The sequence below is a fragment of the Aplysia californica genome, unplaced genomic scaffold (genome assembly GCF_000002075.1).
Source record: "Aplysia californica isolate F4 #8 unplaced genomic scaffold, AplCal3.0 scaffold00330, whole genome shotgun sequence".
NCBI classification, from domain to species: Eukaryota; Metazoa; Mollusca; class Gastropoda; order Aplysiida; family Aplysiidae; genus Aplysia; species Aplysia californica.
The window spans coordinates 234728-246753 of NW_004797600.1; the positions used below are offsets into that span (position 1 = coordinate 234728).

The following is a 12026-nucleotide window of genomic DNA, read 5'->3' on the forward strand; positions in this document are numbered from 1 at the left end:
GGGGGGGGGTGAGTTGGGTCAGCGGTGTGAAGTCGAGTCATAGGTTAAGTTGATTCGAGGTTGTACTGGACGGCTCTAGTTGTGTCCTACTACTGATGGTTTCTGAACTGTTTGTGTCCCCCTCATGTTTCTATGTTGTGCCTCTCTTACTCTACAAAGAATTAAGAAAGAAAGAAAACCCCAGAAATAAATGCTGAAAGACTCTTGTGATGTTTATCTTTTCATAAAGTATCTTTTTTTTTTTTTAGTGTGTTGTAATTTTTCCAAGGTATTATTAGCATTTAAAACTAAAGTGTCATTTTCGGGTAGGAGTGATAGAATTGTTGTTTTCCTCCTTTTTTTTGGTTTAATTTGAATTAAAAAATTTTATTTTTAAAAAATATAGTCTTTGAGGTAAACGTGGTACTAAATTGCTCTGGAGATCAAATCAAGTCAAGAATATTTCAGGTTATGCTTGTGTAAATGAGAAGCCTGCAGTGATGTAACGCAAGTATCAGGATAGTATAGTAATATATTCCGTAACGCCTTAATTGTTGAGTTTGTTCCTTCCAGTTTCTACAAAAGCTATTCAATCTAGGTGTTCACTTTTACTTTGTTTCAAAAGATTGAAACATCTTTTTCCTCTCTCTTGTGTTTTAACTAATCTTTGTTGTTTCAGAGCTCACGTAAGTATTTTTTATCATATGTCATTAGGTAGATAGATATCTTTGAACAGTTTTATTGAAATTTCTTGTGCCAATCAAGGGCCCTTTGACCTAAAAGCTAAATGAGCAAATGAAATCATTTATTTAAGCTTTTCAGGATATTAATGGACGTTCAACTTTCTTATTTTTATAATAATTTTCTGTAGGTGTTTTCTTTGGAAAAAATAATTTTGCACTGAGAGTTAAGTTAAAGAAGTGTTTTTCAAGCTTGAAAGAATGATAATGACCGAACTGCATTTATTAACATTCTTTTTTTTTCTTTCTTCTTTTTCATTGTTTTGTGGGGTGTGCCTGTGCGTGGCAATCATGCGATTCGCATTGCTTCCTCTGTCCGCCCCATTCTGGTGCGTCTGTCTGTCTTACCGCCGCTCTCGACCTGGGCTGCACTCATACAGGTACCGACCCACGCTTCCCGTGGAATTCTTCATGAAGGAGCTGGCGTATGCCGACCGGACTAAGTGTATGGAGTTCCTGCTGGAGAAGGGGGTGACATTTTCTGCTGACAAGGCCAGTGTGGACTGCAAAGCGAGCATGGGCATTGTTCCAACACTGTAGTACCGAGTCATCACACATCTCATTTCTGTATCGGTCAAAGCAAAGATCTTACAGTGCTGATGTTGCTATCCGTATAGCGCAAAGGCTGTGATATAAACACGTTCATCATTATCATTGTACTGGCTGCCTCAGCAGTCCCACGCAGTGTGGTAAAGACAGTACGTAGAGTGTTCTCGGCAGAAACATTATGGTGTCAGTCGCCCCCTTTTCTGTCGTCACTCGTTGCTTCAAGATTTTCTTCAGCTTCACTTTCAGGGGCTTCCTACAGGCTCAGCTTTTGTGAGTTTCTGGGCTTCTTTTGTGCTTAAATGCAATCTTTTATTGATAGAGTAAGCGGAGGAAAGTATAGAGTAGTTAAATGTGCAGATGTGTGGGTCTTGCTTTACGGTCCTCAAAATTGGCCGAGAACGCTTTTTATTTCTCACAAATCTGATGCAGAGACTGGACACTTGTGGTTATTTTGTACAAGATTTGTGCTTGGAACTTGCCTCTGTTAGCTTATTAGCTACATTTGTAAGACTGTGCCAGAAAGCAGTGTTCAGACTTGCAGGACTGGAAGTATGAGGAAGCGGAATTGTGATGTGTTTGAAATGTAGGAGGAAAGATTGTAAGTGTTCTCATTTTCTAAATTGTGTGTACCCTCCAGCCAGAAACAGTAAAAGAAGAAACATTTCCATTCGACATAGTTATGTGGAAGGCAAGTGTTCTTGTTCTTGTCTACTGTGTTGTAAAGACAGTTACTGACTTCTCAGTGTCTGTTAGCAAGACCCAACACATCATTATGATTGTAGCCTATAAGTATGTCTAGTGGTCAAGTGGCTAAGCTAAGATGTCAGTTTTGGTATCAGTAGGTGTAGGAAGCCCCTGCTGAGACATTTTATGGCCATTCACAGAGACTTTCATGGATCTTGTGTTAGTATTTAATGACTCTCTTACTGAGTTCATACATTACAAGTGGTTAGTTACAATCTGATTATCAGCTTTCAAGTTTCAGTGTTAAGATGGAGGGGGGATCTTAATTTTAGTATTAAATTTCATATATCTCACATTGGGGTGCGCGAGTTGTCTTGATGTACATTTCACACTTCACACCTCTCAAAGAATCGGTGGCAATTGGACCAACATTTTGAGCTTTGTTATTACCTCCAGGAAAGTGGACCATCTATCTTCACTTTGTCCTATCATCAAAGCGGGGCATGGATTGACTGGCCCCACCTAGTTCTCCCATCAAGAGAGGAAATATGGCACCTATAGATATTTTTGAAGACTGGTTTCGTCTCCTCCCCCCATATGATCAGATCTGACAGCGTGGTCAACCAGTAACGTTTCCAGTCTTGTTTTCAAGTAAATCTCCATTCATCGTTCAGAATAACTCTATCACATGTCAGTGTCATCTCGTGACCAGAGAGGGACATCCAAGGTCCAGATTTTATAGAAGTTGACAGGATATTGCAAGATTTAGAGATCATAACAGTCCTGTGGATTTTGCAGTCATAGAAGATCAAGAGAATGCAGTTGAGATGAATGTACATCGACTTTCTGAGTTTTCCAGGTGTAGGTCAAGCCGATGTTGCTGGATTTCGCTGTCACAGAGTCAAGTGGATATTGCTAGATTTTACTGCTATGACAGTCAAGCAGATTTTGCTATCAAAACAGTCAAGTGAATTTTGCAAATAAGTCCAGTGAATGAAGCTGGATTTTATAGTATCTAGTGAATGTTGCTGAAATTTGCTTTAATCATGATCAAACTGATATTAATGGATTTTTAAATCTTAATCTCCTGTGGATGTTGCTGAACAAGACAGCCTCAGCTATCAAGTTATCCCATTGAAACCTCATCATGGTGCTGCTACCTCAAGGAGATATGAATAACTATAGGCAGACGTTGGTAACAAGACGCGGCGGTCCAGCGGATGCTACATTTTACAGTTGTACCTGTCAAGTGGATTTTGAATTTTACATATGCGCCGGTCTCAGAATGTTTACTTTTAAGTCAAGTGGATGTTTCTAAATGTTACAGTCGTCACCATTCAAGTAGGTGGTGCCCGTTTGAGCAGTCATAGCTAGCACATTGATGCAAAAAATCAGGGCCTTTTCCAGTGAACAGCTTTTTCTACAATTATGTTTCCAAATCTGTCAAGCAGTAAAGAGTTGCATTGTGAGTCGGTCATTGCCCAGGAGAGGATGTCAGCATAATATTGGATAACTCAACGAGAACCACTGATATGAATCTGAATGCAGAATGCTACTTTCAATTCGTTCAACACCTTCAAGTCAATAAGCTGCCAATCTGCACAGTTTGCTGCCACCAGTGTACAGCCAAATTGTAAGTTTCCTGTGGAATTTTAAGTCTAGATATTGTTCTTTTTATCGTTATCAGTTTAAACTGAAAGGAAGACCATGGGGAAATATTTCGTCAGGCGTAAGATTGGAGCACAGTGCACTCACCACAGTTCTGAAAATGGCTGATTCTGGTAGTCTCCCTAACCCCAAGAGCTGCCTATCTCAATCCCCTTATCCAAGAGATCTTTCTCACAGCCCTATGCCCTGCCCTACCATGTCCCAGAGAGAGTTACCCTTCTGCCCCTGAACATTTCCAGTTCTTGTGTCCCTATATGCTTTGCCCTCCCCACCTCATCCCCGTCCCTCCTTGCCCCTGTACCATATTTTGGCTTTTGCCCAAACTAACCCAGTCCTCTCCTGTCCAGTTTACTACCTTCACACTGAGCTTTGGAAAGTGATGCCGAGGAAGTCTTTGGAAGTCCTTTGTGGGTGAATTTACAAAGCAACGGATCTTTCCTCAAGTTGTCAAGTCTCATGACATAAAGTGTCCGGATGTCAAGTCAAGCACAGCCCTAGAATTAACTGCCATTTTCATATCAAGAAGGCTCCCCTAATTTGAAGTATTTCCTAGTGTCTGGTGAACAAGTACCTGGTTACCTGAGCAGCAAGTTGTCACAGTCAAGCACGTACAAGTCTGCTGTCTAAGCAAAAACAAGCCTGTTTCGATTCTCCTTCGACTGCGATGGCTACAGTCTTCTAGGCCAAACACATGCCTCTTGATACATACACACACATCAGGTGCGTCAAGGCAATTCGTTCTTCAATGTGTTCTTGGGTCTAGCCTAAAATTCTTTATGTAAATATGCTGGTACTGGTAGTTAAAGAGTTGTTAGGAAATTTAAGAAGCTGGGAGGGGGGTTGTGGACTGAGTACAGGTCAAAGACTTTATGATATTGAATGGAGGCCTACTGTGAGAATTGGTATATGACTGCACACTCACGTGGTCCTCTGGAGAACTGTCGTGACCTGTGAGTTTCAGTGCGTGACTACAACCTATTTTGCTCTCAGCTGCAGAAGGACGTTGTGTTCTAAAACTAAGCGCAAAAGACTGCATGCGAGTTTCCCCGGGATTGGCCACTTGTGTGGCTCAGCTCACCATTGCTGACCTTGATGCTGATGGTGCCTGTGATGAGGGGGGGAGCAGATGTTGGCTGTCGCTGCTGCAGTGCGGAAGAGGTGCCCCGCTTCCAGTCTCTCTCTCTTTATCTCTAATGCTGCTCCTAATGTTTATTTTTTGTTCATTGTAATGAAGCGACCGTCATCCTTGCTAATTGTTTAATGTTTCCTTCTCTTTCAGGATCTAGTAGAAAAGTTATGTATTGATTATACTTGCTGATTTAAACTTTTCCATTGTTATTTGTAATGGATGAACAGGAATCTCCTGTGCTTGGGAACGCAACTAGTCCAGATTCTCTTGAATGAATATATGGTAAATGAATGTATTTGTTTTGAATTATGTTTTATTGTAAATGCTTCCAGGCGGAAAGAGTAGACTCTTTTATGACAATGGCAATGGTCAATGGGTGTACTGATATCTATGTAAGTGCATTTTTATATGATGTTCAGCTGCTGCTACGTTCAAGGAATCTAGTACTGTAGGCCTACAGGTCTGCTGGTATTGTGAAGGTTGATAGTTTTTTTTTATATGCTAGCTCATCAGGTAAGATGATGCTGTCTACAGTGTTAGATCCCATGTTGTGACCTGTGTTATTTCTTTCTCTTAGAAAAATTTGTTATTTGTTTATTGTTAATCACCCAAAAATATTCATAACAGGGATGTTACTCTTTGTTACAGAAGTGAGAATCTGTGTTTGGTAAGTAACACAGGATCTTGGGGGCTGTGTGACAGAATTGGCAGCTTTGGCTTTTGTCTGGTTTTACTGTTATTGGTTTTTACACTAAAACTTACATTTTTTGGGTATATTATGGTAAGTATGGTTTTGTCAAGCACATGTCTAGATCAAGCCAGGGCTGAACCTATTGAAGATTCTGAATTTCTATTTTGCAACTTTAATGTCCATTGTGGAGTTAAAGAATGATAGTTCTGCTGTCTGTATTTGTTTCTTGCTCTCGTACATAATTATATCTTTGTTCCTTTGAGCTGTCTGTTATGGGTCGGTATGAGTACAATAGTTCAGTGTCTTTCTCTGCATGTTTTCTGTCTGTCCTTTTTTTAAAAACATGTAGAGAAGCAAATGTTTTCCATCTATTTATGTAACTGTGTGTACCTTCAACAAATTTGTCTTCGTGCTGAACAGAAAAAAGAAGGTAATTCGTTGACCTTACTCCTTTTCCTTCCCTCTGTTGTTGTGTCTCTCTTTGCTTCTTCCCTGCACTACTTGACCATTATCAACGTCAATGTGTTTATCTTTACTCAAACTCGTATTCACCAGTCTCTTGCTATCATTTGGGTCAGAGTGTAGGAAGCAGGTGGTTTGAGGACACAACTAATAGGTCCAACTTCTTTTCTTTCCTTCTGTTGTTACTGTCTGTCTTGTTTTTTCCCTTTACTTGTTGGTCGTCATTGTGTCGATATACTTCTATTTACTCAGAAAATAGGACTTCAAACACTACTATGAGTCTAGTTTGAAAATTAATGTTCCTGAATTTGAAAGATGAGAACTTGGTATTTTTGGGGAGTCATGTTTTTTCTCAAGAGAAAATGTGCAGCTGTAGGAGTTTCATTGCACTAAGATGCAAGGGATTAAGTTGATGTATTCTCTTAATTGGATAAGTTGGGGGGGGGGGGTATTTGGGGTAAGGATCAGATGAGGTTGTGTTGTGGGGGAAGTAGGAAGGCGATGCTCGTTTCCAGTTTCAGTGGTTTAGGCTAGGAATCGGAAGTAGCAATTTATGCCATTTCCAGAACTCAAAGTGGCTCAAAGCTCCGGGTGATCATGACTGAACACTTGGTCCTTCGACTTCGATGAAATGTTTTTGGCCTAAAAGACAAAACAGTATGTTAGGCTATCAGTTTTAAGATTCCAAACTGCCTTTGAAGCTGTCTGTTTCAATAGACTTCCCATGGCTTTTTTCCCCCTCTCTGAAGTAAAAGCTGTTGATGACATTTTTGTTGAAGTGTTACAGGTTGTCGGTGTGTTTGGTTTGTACAGTTGTCAGTGTGTTTGGTTTGTACAGTTATTAATTTTTAGTTTGTACAGTTGTGTTTGTTTCTTCTTACTGACTTTTATTGTCCGTACTTGTGTGGAATGTCTGGGCACATGGTGAGGAATCTGCGGGGTCCCTCCTGGTGGTGTGTTACTGTTGTTAATGTTAGTTCCAGTGTGTCGTGTATAGTCAATATTTACTATGTACATGGATGTTTGTATTTGCCTTCCTTTCACAGATAAATCACAATAAACCCCAGTGGCCCCATATCTCGACATTGTTCCTGTTCATTTCTTCAATGTATTGATGTGTGAGTGGGAGGTTGGCGGGTGCTTTGGTGTGATTTGCTTCTTTCCTATCGAATTCAAACGTCTATCATCCTTGTCTCAACTTTTTTGTTCCTCTGTTGTAACATCTGTAATCTTTGACACTTGTATGACCTTATTGTGTTGCAAGTGCAGTAAACTCTTACTCTAAAACTAAACTACCTGATGTGTTGGGGAAAGTTTCTTGTGCTCTGAGGTTTGGGTGGTGTTTTGGAAAGGTTTTTGTTGTGTAGGACAGCGTCAGTTTGTGTCTGTTTCCCCAAGACATTTCTTGGAAGTGGACATTACTCACTCACTGTCTCTTACCTTCTGAATGTTCCTGATTGTTATGGCCTACATTTATCTTTCATTTCAACACAAGGCCTGGGGTCTCTTGTGGTCTAGAGTTTTCTTGAGGACAGCCTCGAAGCTGGGCTGCTTTTAGGTGTTTGTCTCTCATTTAAAGGTCTCGGGTTCGAATCCGGATAGCGACTGGAAATGTTCTTCTCTAAAATATTTTCTCCTTTCTCATTTCCTGCTCACTTACAAATTACAATGTTCTGTCGTCTGCTTTCGTCTCCACTTTCTAACTCTCTTTGCCCCGACTCATTCTGCAGCCTTTCTATTGCCTCCCCTAAGTTCTTACTGCTGTCTACTGTCTTTCAGCCATAGCCCTGATCTTATGGTAGGTAAGATCTACGCGTTGCCTTCTCGGATTAATCGAAAAATCTCGGAGGTCCTGTGTGCAAGTTATGCACGTTAAAGATCCCTTGGTAGTCCAAAATCGATAAATTATAAGAGTTGGCTTCGCCGCCACCCGGGCAAAATTCAAAATTTCTTACCTACAGAATGTGTCCCGCGGACTCGTATGACCAGAGACGGTTTTGCAGTAATAGAGAGATGACACTCGTGGCGGCGCTCCATAACAATGCATTGTTTCGCGTATCGGCCGGCTCGGGGCGCGAAAACACTTACGCGCGGTGATCGCTGCCACGGCGATGCTCAGGGATGCTGTCATGTCATGAGAAAATGTAGTACCCTCTGTAATTAGTTCACTGGGTTACTAGGCCTTCAACAAAGAAGGGGGTCTGTGAATTCTATCGCATATTTTAAACTACTCCCCTTCCTCCCTCGGCCGTAAGAGTTGGTTTTAAACAAAGTTTTTATACTTTCTAACAAACTAATAGACTTCGTCTCTATAGATCTGAAAATAGTTATACCACCGTAATCAAAGGCATGATCAGTTTAAGTTTCAGGAAAAATTACTCGTTTTCCACTCTCTCTCTCTCACATTCACTCTCTTTCCCCACCCTCTCTCGTTCTGCCCCCCCCCCCTCTCTCTCTCTCTCTCTCTCTCTCTCTCTCTCTCTCTCTCTCTCACACACACACACACACACACACACACACACACACACACACACACACACACACACACACACACACACACACATGTGCGTGTGAATGAAAATTAGAAAGTTCGATTGTTTAGTTAAGTAGACATAAGTGCCAGGAAATACATAAGACAAAAGTAACTCTATGATAGAGTGTGAAGAAGAAGAGCTCCTACCAAGAACCCACGAAAATTTGATGATGGCAAGTAGATCTACTAGATCTAGTAGCACCAAGACAGACGAATTGTTTAAAAAAATTATCACAAAAATTCATTCATTCGGAGGTGACTTACTTTAAGATGAACCCATGGACTCGGTCACTGACTGGGGAGTTCTCAGAAGGATGCTACTGGTGACAGAAGGTAGCAGTAGCAGCTTTTCTAGGTCTCTTCTGACCTCTCTTTTCTGCCGCTACCAACCTATTCCTCAGTCTGATGTGGTGGTGGAGCCTGATGTTCACAAAGAGACTTGCCACACAAAACTGGAGGTTGCAGTTGCTGTCACTGTGGCACACGAGCTTGTTGACGGCTTCTTCCTTCATCAGGCGTTTAATGATGATCGTTCTCAACCCTCTGACGTGGAGAACACCATCAGCAACAGCACGAAATGCTGCCTCCATTGCTTGCATGGCAGACAGAAGTAGATGACTTGGGGTTTTCAGGCCACTGTGTGCGCATCTCTTGTAGTCTTTGGCTTGTATGAACTGGTGTGCTTGAGATGGTGGGTCAGTGTCACCAGCCACCATGAGCTGAAAACAGACAGAACACACGACAGTGGACAGCTTGACAGCCACATAGCCTGCAATATATGCCACAATGTTGTCCTCTGCCGTTGTGGTGATGGTGTGGCAGATGTTACCATGAATTTTCTCAAAGCAAGAGGCACATCTTGTGTCAGTCTGCTTTTGACAGCAATGTTGGCACCTTTGGACTGGACACTCTCTAATGAAAAAAGAAAGGCATCCAGGTCATCCTTGCAATTCTTGTGGTCACTGCTCACCATGACAAAATCAATCATAGACTGCCTGAGGGAGGACCGAAACTAGCAGGGATCTGGGTTGTAACGGTGACCTCCTCCTTCTCGGATGATTGAGAACATATTCTCAATGCAGTCTTGGTTGAGTCGGCCCGTCAGCAGAAACGAAAACCCATGGATTGAGCTCATATCATTCCAGAGCTGCTTGAGACATGAGATGGTGAGTTTCCAGCCCTCGATGCAAGGGAGTGTGGTGGTTTTGTTGTTGCATTTTACACCTGTCAACCACACCAAAGAGTGGTCCAAAAATGCCATGTGACAAGATGATGCCAATATGGCATGTCTCATTGTGGCCTTCGCTCAAGGTGACCTGCTGTTAAAGCAGTTAAAGAGCTGATCTAATTGCTTGATGAAATATGCCGTATGGATGGCATCTGGTGGCAATGCTCTCCACGTGACCATGCATGTGATTCCTGCAGCTACACTATGGCTGAGGACTTGTGCGGCAAGGTTCACTCGAAGATGGCTGAATGACCTTAAGTAAATGTGACCATTGGTCAGTTTCGGAGCAAGCCTGATTGGGGAACTACAATCTTTTTTGTGATCCCATGAAATGTTAAGCCCATACAAGGTGAATCCATGAAGTTTGAAATTGTTTCTTATGCTTTTCAATAAATGCGGTGGATCGAAAAGAGCAAAAATTGTGTGACTGTCGCAAAGAAAGAATGGTGTGAGTTCAGTTATCCCAAGGGCTCTAAACATAGCCCTGTTATTGGTGCCTTGGTCGCAAATAATGACTTTGGGGATAAGTCCTATGCTGATAACATTCCGTATCACATGCATCAACAACTGAACCAGTATGTTTCCTTTCACTGGGCCATTAGAAAGAACATATGACACAGGCTGCTTCCACTTTGCAGCCAATCCTCGTACCATAAAAAGCAGAGCTTGGTTTGTTGGTTTCTGTGTCCGTCCAAGTGAGCCGTAGTCCTCAAAGCCCTCCACTTCATCATCGCTTGGATTATATTGCAGAGAGGACTTTAGACTAAAATTTAGTGATATCTCGTCCAATACCACAGCACATAACCGTTCTTGGGATGTCATGGCTTCAACTTTTATTTTAAACAAGTTCAAGAAATTTTCTGACACTCCAGCCCGAATCTGGATGTTTTGTATTGCTTTGCTCAGTGTTTTGGGGGAAGGCAATTGGAAGAGCTTCTGCAGGAGGGAGAATATGCTTTGCGTGATGCATGATAGAGCGCCAGCGCCAAACTTTTGTCAGAATTTTTCCACCTGCGACCTTTTTTACAGGCCTTGGATAGCCTCACTTGTGACATGACAAATTCCAGAGCTGCTGGAGACAAAAACTTCGACAGAGTATTGCGCATTGTTTCAAACGCACATTCATCGTTGCTACTATTCCCAGGGTCCTGTGGAGCTAGGTCCTGTTTGCTGCTATCCAGTTTTTTTTTTAAGACGCCATGATTTTGATCGTTCTGCCCTCAATCTTTGCTGCAATACAACCATTTGCTCTTTTGCAGAAGATTCCTGTTCAGAGTCAATATGTGTGTCCTCTGGTACACGAACTTCACAGTCATTATCCACTGTTGGAATGGAAAGTTCTTTCTTTAGGAGGGGGTCTTTTAGGGGTCACATTAGTGGGAGGATTTGGAATGTTGAATTTAGTTGGAACGGCGGTTATCTTAATCCTCTTTCGGGAACGGAGAGCAGAGAAAGATGCAGCTGTAAAGCATGATGGCTCAAAATGTTCCTCACACAAAACATTTCCTTTGTTTAATGCTTCAGTTGGCTTTCCGTCCAAATCAGCTCGTCTGCAATTTATCACCCATCGTCTTGCCCTTGATAAAAAGGGATGGTTGACATTATTGATAGGCATGGTGCCCTGATAAAGGACAGATCTTATTTTGATAAAAGTACAACATTATGTTTGGAAAACCAGAACCTTTCCTAGAGGGTTCTCAATTTACAAATGATTCATTACCAAAGGTCGTTTGGGTGCATTCGCATGGCTCCCTGCTTTCGCCCTCCTTCTATCATTCTATCATTACAGAGTTACCAATAAGAAATACAACAACAAAAAACCCGACCAAAAAAAAAACTACAACAACAAATAAAACAATCTCCTAAACGTATGAAGAGTGTGTTGTTACATACTCACAATTTCAGGTCATCAAAAATCACATGAAGTAATAATGATAGATAGATCTACCGCATAAGGAGTTCCGGGGGATCGGCAACATAACCCCCCCCCCCCCCCCACAAAAACGTAAAGCCAAACAATAAATGGTAATCGTCAAAGAAAGTACATGTATGTACCAAACCGACTGACGGCACCTGGTACTTTAGACAACTTTTCGCAGGCAACATATCTTTCACCAGTAGAATGCAAGCTCAATTTGGGCATTTAGAGCAGCACAAAAGCAATTGATAGCCTAAAGACTGATATAACAAAGTTGAAGTGTGTTAAGTTTGTGCATAGAGTGTCAGTCTGGTAGGACCACAATCACATTGTCATTATTTTGGTTCTATATACATGTAATTTCTATTCGTCAGAATATTCTTACTTTTAAGCAGGCAATCTTACCTTTCATCATCCTTTAGAAATCGAAAGAAACTCAGATTTG

The 12026-nt window shown here is 41.6% G+C and overlaps 1 protein-coding gene across 1 annotated transcript in view; it reads left to right on the forward strand.

Moving 5' to 3' along the window:
• The window catches only part of LOC101861135 (leukocyte receptor cluster member 8), a gene marked incomplete in the record, with an annotated part of 38317 nt that extends 31337 nt beyond the window's left edge, over positions 1 to 6980 (forward strand). Inside the window, 1 exon segment of the mRNA XM_005102547.3 lies at positions 1100 to 6980. Coding sequence (XP_005102604.2) covers positions 1100 to 1259 — 160 coding nt within the window.
• Positions 6981 to 12026: the final 5046 nt, after the last annotated feature.